The 11460-nt window shown below is 52.9% G+C and overlaps 2 protein-coding genes across 2 annotated transcripts; both read left to right on the forward strand.

Moving 5' to 3' along the window:
* The first annotated feature begins 286 nt into the window (after positions 1–286).
* Positions 287–1351, forward strand: LOC104625789 (serologically defined colon cancer antigen 3 homolog). The gene has a single exon (XM_010293518.1). It carries the CDS (start codon positions 287–289, stop codon positions 1349–1351), a length of 1065 nt encoding a protein of 354 aa, XP_010291820.1.
* A 2537-nt stretch (positions 1352–3888) lies between these two features.
* On the forward strand, positions 3889–6962 carry KCNJ4 (potassium inwardly-rectifying channel, subfamily J, member 4). Its single transcript, XM_010293517.1, has 2 exons — positions 3889–3926; positions 5175–6962. Exons 1-2 carry the CDS (start codon positions 3889–3891, stop codon positions 6502–6504), a joined length of 1368 nt encoding a protein of 455 aa, XP_010291819.1. The 3' UTR covers positions 6505–6962.
* The last annotated feature ends 4498 nt before the right edge of the window (positions 6963–11460 follow it).

Raw genomic sequence — 11460 nt, forward strand, 5'->3', positions numbered from 1 at the left:
TGATGACATCACAGACCTTGGTGATTCTGTTCTCCCCATAGTAAAGACACAGAGGTGCTTGGTCTTCCTCTCTGCTCCCTCCTGAACACCCTGGTGATCTAAATGGAGGGGTTTTGGTGACTGCCTCTTCCCCCACGAGCATCGCTGAGGCTGCAGAAGTTGGCACATTACTATTGTGTCACCTGCCTGTGTGACCTGGGCTCCAGGAGGATAATTTGGATCATCCCACTTGCTGCAGCCCAAAGTGTCCTGAAAAATGTCATGGCTGCTTGGCATCTCTGGAACAATGGAGGGGGCCTGCCCAGAATCTCAAGGCTTGGAAGATGATGATGATGACGATGACAATGATGATGAATTCAGCTATCCCTGCCACTTCACACGTCCTCCACCCCAGCGCAAGAGCGATGACAGCTTGGGTGAGAGTCAGGTGGAGGATCTGGGAGAACCCTTCCCATTTTCTCTAAATCCCAGGCACTCTTACATGGTGAAAGGTGAAGAAATGAAAAATAGATTATATGCCAAGAGGTTGGCCAAGCATGCACTAGAGCTTGAGAAGGAGTTTCAGGAACCATTTTACAAAGACACAGAAATGCCTGGCAACTTGTCTGAAGATGAGGACCACAGCTGGACCTGTCACCGTCCTGTGCATCAAAGGTCGCATGTTCTCCGAACCACGAGTATGGCACCATGTGGCTCCTATGACTCTTTCCAGTGTAGCGTGGGCAAGCACTTGGGGGTGGATGCCTTTGCCCCATGGGCCCATGCCAGTGACCCTTATCTGGGTTACCCAGAGCGCATCAGGGGAGCAGAGCCCCACATGCTGCACGAGGAGGCCATTGGAGACAGGGAGTTCCCGTCCCTGCAGCTCAGGGAGGAGAACGCCATGCTCAGGAGGGTGGTCAGGAGCATGCAGAGCTCCTTGGAGAGCCAGGCGTGCATGGTGCAGAGGATGGAGAGGCAGCTGAAGGCCAGCCTGGCCAAAGAGGAGAGGGATGCCCAAGAACTGCGGTCCTTTGTCCAGTGGACTGAGCGGAGCATCCAGCTAATGACCCAGCGGGCTCTGGAGGCAGAAAACAATGTGGAGAAGCTGAAGCAGGAGATCTTTATTCTCCAGGGAGAGCTGGAGAGCTCCAAGACAGAGAATGAGAACCTGAGAGCGGGCCAAACGACCAACCCGGGGGCAGTGAAGCACAACATAGACTTCGCCTTGCAGAACCTCCACAAGATAATAACAGGTGCAAACTGGTCCATCAGACAGCTCACCTCTGGAGCAGAGTCGCTGCATTTTGTTGCCGAGGTCCTTAAATCTACCGGCAAAATTTCTGAAGTTGAAGCAGAAAAAGAGCTATGAACTCAATTCTGTGTGGACTGAGTGTATGGACTGAGACCACAGGTCTCTCACTACAGCCATTTACTACAATGTACTAAACCCATTTGCTTTCATGTGCTCAAATGTGTGTGTTCAGATTCGTAGCCTTTATTCGTCATGGAAATACTTTTCTTGTGATTAAGTACAAATTGCAGGTGGTGATGTCGCTTTAGCTGCTGATTCTCTGCTCTGGCATTGCAAAGCCAGCAGCAAATGTTTCCCAGGCTCTGAGCTGCAAGATCCAGCCGTGGTGGGCTCTGCGCAAGAGGCTGTGCCACAGCTCTGGCTGACGAGCTCCTGTGGGGGAGCCAGGAGGAAGCACAGCAGCATGGGATGCCGTGCTCTTAAATGGTGTGCCCATCCCTTCCCGTAGCTGTACCAGCCAGCACGGGAGACAAGCGCAGCCCTTGCGGTACCTGCATTTCATCTGCTTCCTTTGCCCCTTCTTGGTGAGGTGGGGAAGGTTAAGAGCAGAGATCCAGGTGCTGCTGCACATAACTTCAGTGGGCAGAAGCTCCTTAGGTCCTCCTTCCTCTTCTTTTGTAGGTGGTCACCACCTGGGCCAGAAATCCGAAGTCTCTAGAAATTGTGTACCCATTCCTGCAGCTGGGGAAAGGGGTGATGGTGGTGGTCAGAAACCTTTAGGAAGTTGTGAAGTATCCACACATGAGCTGTGGCAGTGCCTCTCCTCTGGTATCAGTGTCAATGCTGGCTAAGGATGAGCTTGGCTTATCCAGGCTGGCTAAGGAAGGTGCCAGTTGGAGAGGATGCACTTGGTCTCCTGGCTGGAGTTGGCATAGAGGGGTATACCTAAGTTGCCCGCCTTTGTCTCCTCCTAAAGACCTGTGGGACCCTGCAGCCCAAACTCACCATCTGTGGGCCTGAAGTGACCTTTCTTCATCACCTGGTCATCCCTCAACATTTCTGGTTAATTTAGGTTACCAACCTCAGTTTCTTCTGTAGGTTTACCCAGCTGCACAAAATTTCCCTTATCTGGCCAAACCAACCCTCCTTAAAGACTTGGATGCTGTAGGGTGGTGAGGGGGTGAGTGCTGTCAGGGTTCAGAAAAAAGTGCTTTTTCCTGATGGGAATTTTTAGGCAGCTATTCACTTTTACCTCTACATGGTGAATTGTGGACTACAAGGTTGCTGTCTTTTTCTGGTCCCATAATATACCTGGTCTGAACAACCATGCCTGTGTTGCCACAGGGCTTAAACTGCCTGTAACATTGGTCTCTGGAGAAGATCAGAGGTGATGTCTGGAGCTCCTCACTCGCTGCTTTCTAGCCCGTGCTCCTAACTGGGGAAAGCTGGTGGTGACCCTTAGCCACATGAAGCCCTGTTCTACAACACTGATGATGAGACAAGGATGGTTCTCACCAGTTTTTCTGTCCCTGACAACACCACTTGCCGTTCCTCCCTCCTGTCTGTGCCTGACTGCTTGCAAGCAGCTCTAAACCTTGGATTTGTCCCAGATATGGCAACCACTGGTTGCTCGTCGGTGAAGCTGGGAGGAAGCGAACTAGCTGGTTGTGTCTGCGTCCTGCACTCTGCACTGGCTGCTGTAATCCACAGGTGCGGGATTAGCATGGGTGTGTAAAGCCCTTCCTAATCTGTGAGTCATTACCACCTCACTGCATTTCACTTCCCAGCAGCTCTGGGCAGGTGGGATAGGTCAGCTCTTGAGTCTTCGGTTTCTCCATTCTTCAGTTCGGGGAGGACCGGGTTGGGATGTAACGTTGCTGGACATCCTGCCCAGGGCTCTGCTGCTAAGCCACTCTTTGGATGCTGTACGCAGGGCACATCGCAAGGTCTGTTTGCTCTAACTGGCTTCTCCTCGCCTACCCCTAAGCTCTTCTCTTCCATCAGTTCTCCCTTCCAGCTCCACCCATCGCTTGTCTTCTCCTCTTTGAAACGGGGGGGATGTTCTGCACCCCCTGGAAATAAATCCTCTCTGGGTCAGGCTGGGCTGATGGGGATCCCTGAGGGCTGCTGTGCATGTCCGTGTTTCGTTAGTCCTTATGTGCGAGGTATTTAGCCTGGCTGAGCTCTTGTCCTAGTGTAAGCTCTGATATTAATATCATGGCTCAGGGCAAGGGCCCTGCAAGCTGCTCAGTCCTTGTGCCCTTGATCTGGAGAGCGGTGACCAGCCGGCCCTGCATCTCTGCTGGAGGCAGATGCTGGTGGAGCGTAGGGGCTGCAGACTGTGCAACCTGGTCTGCATCCATCAACCAGCCAGGCTGCGGCGAGGTGGCCCGTGGACACCTCCAGACCCTTCCTAAGCACAAGGATGGGAGCCCCTGCAGCCCCTGCTGTGGGACTGGGATGGGTGCTGTCAGGGGAGGCTCTGACTGGGTTTTGCTTTGTCCTTCTCTGCAAGGCACGTGCCCAGGAGCAATTGCAATGGCCGCACAGGTCCCAGCTTGCTGGAGGTGAAACCCAGAGCCACCCGGTCCCATGTGAGTGCTGCTGCATGAGGTCCTGTGCCCCTCCCAGCTCCCACAGCCCTCTAACACCTGATGATACAGCGAGCCATGGCCAGTGTCCGAGTCAACCGGTGAGTAACCCCCTTCTCAAGGACTGCTGTTGCCCAGGGTGGCCGGGTCCTCCTCATCTGGCCCCTCAGGCCCTACCTTCAGCTAGTCTTTTGGTATATTCTTCTCATTTATTACCAGGGGCTTTCCTCCAAGGTATGGCTCCTCTCTTCTTCTCCAATCCAAGACACACCACACATGTGGGCAGTGCTCGGAGGAGGAGCACTACAGAGGAGAAGCAAATTACTGCATCGTGCTGGACCAGAAATTATAGATTCTAGCAGTGCTGCAGAAGCCCCCAGTGCCCAGGAGTCAAAAGTCCAGCCACAGTGCTTCCCCTGCTCCCTTTTCCCACAAGAGGAGGAGGAGGGTCACAGAGCCCATATGCTGCAGGGCTCCATCTGACATGTAAACACTATGGGGTGGGAGGGAGGCACTGCCAGCCCAACAGGTCCTGGGAAGCCAGGAGTCAGCAGTCATGAGGGTAGAGTGGTCTTGGTGGGTCTGTGCACACCCTCGATTTCCTCAGTGGTCAGAGCTTCTTCTGCCGTCATGTCTTTAAGGACTATCTGTGACCGTAGACCCAGCAGCACACCTGGGGCAGTGGCGGTGCCGCCTGCGAGGGAGGGGAGCTGGAGGGGCAAATGTTTCCCAGAAAGTGTGTGGGGAGCTTCTCCCAGGGAAATCTGCCAGCACTTTGGCTGTTGATCTCCAAATTACACCTTTGGCTTTGGATGCGGGATGCTGGGAGCCACATGCGTTGCTGTGGCAACAGAATTGTCCTGAGCGCAGGAAGTGTATAAACATTGTCACTGATGCACCATGAAATCAGAGAGGAGAGCGGAGGAGAAAATAGAAACTCACGGCCTTACATAATGTCAGGGCCAAAATGTGGCCAGACCACAGGTGCTTGCCCCCAGGCTTCCCGACTGTCCCAGGTGCCGCCAGGTTTCAAAGCCTTGAGTCCCTCCTCACCACACAGGCTGGAAGGAAGCATGGCACTACAAGCTTCTCCTGCTTTGCTGTCCTGGCAGGACTTTGCTAGATACAACCTCCTGGCAGCAAGACTCGGCAAATATTGTAGCCAAGCTCCACCAATTTGGTCTGTGTGGCACCACAGTGCAATTACCAGGAAACGTGCTGTTGTGAACTTCAATGCCATGCTGATGTAGCCCTGTGAGCCACCCAGGTGTCTCTCACCCTCGCTGTCTCAGTGGTTGTTGCTGTTCTTCACGTATTTTTGCTGGAAATGCCTGTTCCTTCTCTTGCAGGTACAGCATCGTCTCGACTGAAGAGGATGGACACAAGGTCTCCTCGTTGGGCAGCATGAATGGGCACAGCCGGAATGGGAAGGGCCATGCCCCCCGGCGGAAGCACCGCAACCGCTTTGTGAAGAAGAATGGCCAGTGCAACGTCTACTTTGCCAACCTGAGTAACAAGTCTCAGCGCTACATGGCTGACATCTTCACCACCTGTGTGGACACACGCTGGCGGTACATGCTTATGATCTTCTCTGCTGCCTTCCTGGTCTCCTGGCTCTTCTTCGGCTTCCTCTTCTGGTGCATCGCTTTCTTCCATGGTGACCTCAATGCACCAGCAGTGGGAGGTGGTCCCTCTCTCCTCAAGCCCTGCATCATGCACGTGAACAGCTTCCTAGGGGCTTTTCTTTTCTCAGTGGAGACACAGACAACCATTGGGTATGGCTTCCGCTGCGTGACTGAGGAGTGCCCACTGGCCATCATGGCAGTTGTGGTTCAGTCCATCGTGGGCTGTGTTATTGACTCCTTCATGATTGGCACCATCATGGCCAAGATGGCAAGGCCCAAGAAGCGGGCCCAGACCCTCCTCTTCAGTCACCATGCGGTCATCTCCGTGCGGGATGGCAAACTGTGCCTCATGTGGCGGGTGGGCAACCTGAGGAGGAGCCACATTGTGGAGGCCCATGTCCGAGCCCAGCTCATCAAACCCTACATGACAGAGGAAGGAGAGTACCTCCCTCTGGACCAGCGGGACCTCAATGTGGGCTATGACGTGGGCCTTGATCGTATATTTTTGGTGTCACCCATTATTATTGTTCATGAGATTGATGAGGAGAGCCCACTCTATGGGATTGGCAAGGAGGAGCTGGAGACGGAGAACTTTGAGATTGTTGTTATTCTGGAGGGGATGGTGGAAGCCACAGCCATGACCACACAGGCACGAAGCTCTTACCTCGCTAGTGAGATCCTTTGGGGTCACCGTTTTGAACCAGTTGTGTTTGAGGAGAAGAACCACTACAAAGTGGATTATTCGCGCTTTCACAAGACCTATGAGGTAGCTGGCACGCCTTGCTGCTCAGCCCGGGAGCTGCAAGAAAGCAAGATGACTATCCTACCTTCTCCCCCACCTCCCAGTGCCTTCTGCTATGAGAATGAGCTGGCTCTTGTCAGTCAAGACGAAGATGAAGATGAAGACGAAGTGGGTGTGGTGTTAGGGGGTGGCACTAAAGAAGAGGGAGGCGTCATCCAGATGATGGATTTTGGAAGCCACCTGGACCTGGAGCGGCTCCAAGCAACTCTGCCCCTAGATACAATCTCATACCGCAGGGAGTCGGCCATCTAACTCCTCCAACCTCCCCGTTCCACACCCATCACTCACCGTCTCCTCCTCCATTCTGCACCCGTACGTAGCTGGATATGTCCCTTGCCCACCAAAAAATGCCACCCGTGACTGCCTCTCAGCCCCTGAGTACATCAAGGCCTGGAGCTGCTCTGATATATTCCCTTTCCCTGAAGTCTTACTGCCTGGAAGAGGAGTGAGGATACGTTACTCTTCCAGTGTGTGCAGCTTATGCTAGGATCCCTTTCCTGCCCAGAGATAGGAGAGCAGCATGCCTGATTTCTCATCTCTGGAGAGGCAACAGGAGTCCGTGCCCTCAATGGACAGACCGGGACCCACAGCAACAGTTTCTGCTGATGAGGGAACGGCAGACTTTCTGTTCCCTCTTGACGTGGGTACGCCCCATGGCTGTCAAGAGTCATGACCGTCACTAGGAGAGGAGCGATACCTAAGCATTGACCAGATGAGGATGGACGGGAGAGTTCAGGACTCCTGGAGGGAGTGGGGAAGGATCTCAAGGGAGGGGTTTACTTGCATGTTTACTGCTTGTTGCACATGACTCTCTGTATATAAAACAGATCGAGAACTGAAATCCATATTCTTCCACTGCAAATGCCAAGCTAGGAGACAAGGACGCTCTACGTAGCCTGCTCTGCACTCTCCTTGGCTTTTGGCATCTGTCACCTCCAGAAGCAGCTCAGCTCCACGGACTCAGACCCAGTTCTCCCACTCCTCTTGAAAAACATCTGAAAATACTGCTCCTCTCCCAAGATGTCTGGCAGAGGAGGCAGGGCCCTGTGCTTGCACACTCAGACTCCTCCCTGGCACAGTGCGGCCGGGATGATAGACAAGTGAGCTGACTGGACAGCAGACCCTCAACTTGCTCCTTTCACCTCCTCCGTTCTTCTCCCTGCTGCCATCAGCTGTAAAACTGAATTTGTAACTATTTATTTTTAATAAAGTCTAATATCCCAGGGGGAGATTTGGAAGCAGAGGAGGGATCCCAAGGCTGCAGCCTGGTATAAAGACTGATGAGAGTTATTAGTGCTGATGTTTGCTGTTGGTACAGCATTGTTGTCTGCAAGATGCATCATGAGAGCTCCCTTGTTCTGGGCCTCCTTGGTGAAGACCTACAATAAGAGGCTCAGAGAATTTGCTGAAGGTCATACAAAATGTATGGAGGGAAGCATTTGCATTAAAATTACCAGTAGGATGGGTCAAACAATCCTGCTTGCTTTGGAGACAATGAGAATTTTGCCCAGGGAAGGGTTATAGATATGCTTGATGAAGAGGAAGACAGGTGCACTGCTCAAAAAAGCTATTAAAAACCCAAACTCTCTTTTTTTTGCTAGAGGCAAGTAAGAACTAGGGGAAATGAGGGAGGGCATCAGCCAGAGCTAGACCTGTAACATTGCTTTGCTGTCATTTCACAAAAGACACAAAAACCTGGTGAGCCTTTTACTTTAGGAGCAGCAGAATCACTCCTCCAAAACGGCAGAAGGTATGGGGACAGAAAGACAAACAGGTAGCTCAGGAAGCAGCTCTGGGCACCCAAGAGTTGTGCTACGGGGGGGAACGGCTGAAGAAATGATGTCCCACCCAACCTCTGATCTACAAAGCAGAAAAACAGCATCTCGGTATTAATTTGGAATTTGTTCAAGAAGCAAGACGAAGGGGGGAAGAAGCAGAAGGGGAAGGAAGGAAATAGCAGGAGTGAGAGGAAGAAGCAGGCTGAGCAGGCAGGCGGAGGAGGAGGAAGGGAAAAAGAAGAGAAAGTGAGGTAATACTGGAGTGCATTTGAGAAAGAGCAGGGATAACCTAACAAGACGGGTCTAGACCCAGACGTGGCCATTTCTCATCCTGGTGCGCAGGTTCTGTGGGGGGACAGCTGCCCTGCACGGGTTTGCTCTGCACCCAAGCAGTGACCTGACCCCTTTAGCAAGCCTTGCCAAGAAGGGAAGAGGAGCTGGTGTGAGGATGAGCGAAGAGCAGACAGGTGACAACCGAAGAGCAGAGCATCAGAAGAGGCGGCGGAAAGGAAAGGCTTTGCTCCTGATGCCTCCCTCTCCTCCCATCGGGCACAGAGTGGGGAAGGAACTCGTGGGTTCTGGTGTCTCCTGGCTTTTCCCATGTATGACTTGATATGCAGACTCATTTTTCTATGTGGGTCCATGTCTCACCTCTCCTCCCCATTATGCTAATTAATGAAGTCCCTCCCTCCTTTTATTAATTATTTATTTTCCCCAGGGGGAATAAGCAGGGGCTGGTATTGACCCGGCTTTTAATACAGCTTTCAGTGCCGGCTGCCCGCCACTGGCCAGTCCCGCCTGCCCGCCACTGGCCATGGCAGTGGAATCAAACTAATGGATCGAGAGAGATGGACTCTGTGTGCGAGGACATGGGCATCCAGGGCACAGACTGGGGTGGTGGCCTCCAGGAGAGGGGGAACCCGCATGGCTGGGCACCCCCACGCCACCCCCACAGCCTTTGGAGGCAGGTGGCAGCACTTGGTGGGGATGAAGTGCCCGTGGTCTGTTAGCTCTTGGGAGGCTTATCTCCAAGGAGTGAGCTCCCAGGTAGCCCAGGCAAGGACGGAGTGCCTGAGGTGCACCGGGGACATGGGCCATGCACAGCTGGGGCAGTGGGGGCAGAACACGGGCCAGTGCTGCCACTCCTTCGCTTCAGAAGGCAGGACTATCAGGCAAAAAATGGGAAAAGGTTGCAATAAGGCTAAGAGAACAAGCATCATGTGGCCACGCTGGGATCCTAGCTCCCCTCCGTATGTTTGAACCTGTTGGCCCTTTTCATGGCATGTTTGGCATCACGGTGAAGAAGACACCAAGGCATTGAGGAAAACCCAGCTAAACCCCTGCCATTCTCAATAAAATTGGGAGAAAGCTGGCAATGCTGTCACATCATCAGAGAGGGGAAAGAACTGAGGAGGACCCAAGGGAGAGAAGGGAGGCTGAGGGGAGAGGGTACAGGGAAGGAGAGGAACAGCCACAGTGCAGGAGAACAGAGGTGGTGGGTAAACCTCTGCCCGTCAGGCGCTCCTCCCACAGCTGTGCTTATGTTGCCAAAATGGCACTTTCCATGGGCACACACAGGCCGTCTGACTGCATGGTGCGGTCACTCCTCCCTGTGAAAAGTGCTCTTCTGCCTCGGCAAGCTGCATGCGTGCCCACCGGCCCTGCTGATACACAGCGGTACGTACATCCTTCAGCACAGCTATTTCTGTACCTGCACGCTCGAATCACAGAGTACTCGTCCCCAAGTACACACTGCACGTGCCTACATGCGTACGCCACACACATGGGCATAGCCCATCCTATACTACAACTTCATCCCATAAACACCCAACGACATACACACAAATGTCATGCAGCAGCAGCATCCATCTCAACAAGGGCCCCTCTGGCTCTACGCTGGTGATTCCTTTATGCAGCCCATGAAAGGCCACCAGGAGAATCCACCTTGGAAGGCTGTTTGCTATAAAGAAGCCTGGACATTTTTAAGGAGTCTGCAAATCAGCTCTCCAAGCCATTCACAGCTGTAAACACAACTGGTATTTTTGTGTATGATATGTGGAACATCACCTTCAGAGGGGTGACGCTTTCTTATCCTGTGCTCTCCAGAGAAGACACCTCTATTTCCTGCTGGGGCACGATGTTCCTGGCCTCTCTCCTTCCTCAAGGATCTGACAGAGGGACTGCTTCCCCAGGACCTGCCCCTAATCCTGAGGGGCTGGCAGCTTGCTTTTCAAGAGGAAGACACTGCTGCTTAGTTTATCTGCCTACAACCTATGTTTTTTTCCTGTCTTGCTTCTGAATTATTTCTTTGGCTCATTACTGAAAGCTACTCAAACTCCAGAAAGATAATGGGCAGAGGAAGGACATTCCCTGAGAATAGGATCCAGGCACTGGTTCAGATCCTCCACCCCATGACAGCTAACTACGCTGCTGTCACTCTTCCCAGCTTTCAGATGACTGTTGTTGTTGTTTTAAATGACACTTGAGAAACTTGTTTCATGTTTTATTTTTGGCGACACTTTTGGACAACCATTTTGAAAAGAAACTGTCATTGGCACCTTTCAACTCACCCAAAACTTGCTCAGCAAAACATTTTGATGCACACTGCAACTAAAAATATTTTCAAGAAACACAACAATAATCTCAAATGGGGAGAAAATGGGGTTGGATTTCCGTGATCAGGAAATGGTGTTGGAAATGTCTGTGCTGCTGAACAAATGCATTCCTTTTCAACCCAGCTCAGTTTTGTCCAGGTTTCGCCCAGGAGCAGAGCCAGGCATGCCGCTGCCCTCGTGGCTGGATGCAGGCTCGTGACCTCTGCACGGCAAAATGCCTCTTCCGCTCCCCTTGAGCTTTAGCAGCCCTTCTTTGCCTTTGCAGGAGGGCCCAAGGTCTTGCCCAACTTTTGGACAGGCAATATGAAGTGGCCATGGTTTTAAACATCATCCAAAAACCAACCAACAGAAAAAAAAGCCTTACCTTCCAGGCCATCAAGGGCTTGCTCTTGCCCCTGCGAGGTCAATGGGACTTTCGCCATTGCCTGGGGTAAGAGCGGAGCTGGGCCCCAATGGAGCGCTGCTATTGGAAAACCCCGCGGGCGCCAGCCCTGCGCTAAATCCGCAGAGCCGGGATGGATTATTGCTGGCTGCACAAGATGGGGAGAGGAGGAAAGGCAGGCTGCTGGGATGCTGAAAGCACGGGGCAGCGTAGGGCCAGCTGGAATGGGACTTTCGCCATTGCCTGGGGTAAGAGCGGAGCTGGGCCCCAATGGAGCGCTGCTATTGGAAAACCCCGCGGGCGCCAGCCCTGCGCTAAATCCGCAGAGCCGGGATGGATTATTGCTGGCTGCACAAGATGGGGAGAGGAGGAAAGGCAGGCTGCTGGGATGCTGAAAGCACGGGGCAGCGTAGGGCCAGCTGGGCAGGTAAAG

This window comes from Phaethon lepturus, unplaced genomic scaffold (genome assembly GCF_000687285.1).
Source record: "Phaethon lepturus isolate BGI_N335 unplaced genomic scaffold, ASM68728v1 scaffold16748, whole genome shotgun sequence".
NCBI lineage: Eukaryota > Metazoa > Chordata > Aves > Phaethontiformes > Phaethontidae > Phaethon > Phaethon lepturus.

Excerpts from the sequence above, each read along its gene's own strand:
- LOC104625789 (XM_010293518.1), top strand. The coding sequence starts at position 287 with ATGGAGGGGGCCTGCCCAGAATCTCAAGGCTTGGAAGATGATGATGAT.
- KCNJ4 (XM_010293517.1), top strand. The coding sequence starts at position 3,889 with ATGATACAGCGAGCCATGGCCAGTGTCCGAGTCAACCG. Across the intron at positions 3,927-5,174 it reads GCCAGTGTCCGAGTCAACCG|GTACAGCATCGTCTCGACTG; the intron begins GTGAGTAACCCC and ends CTTCTCTTGCAG.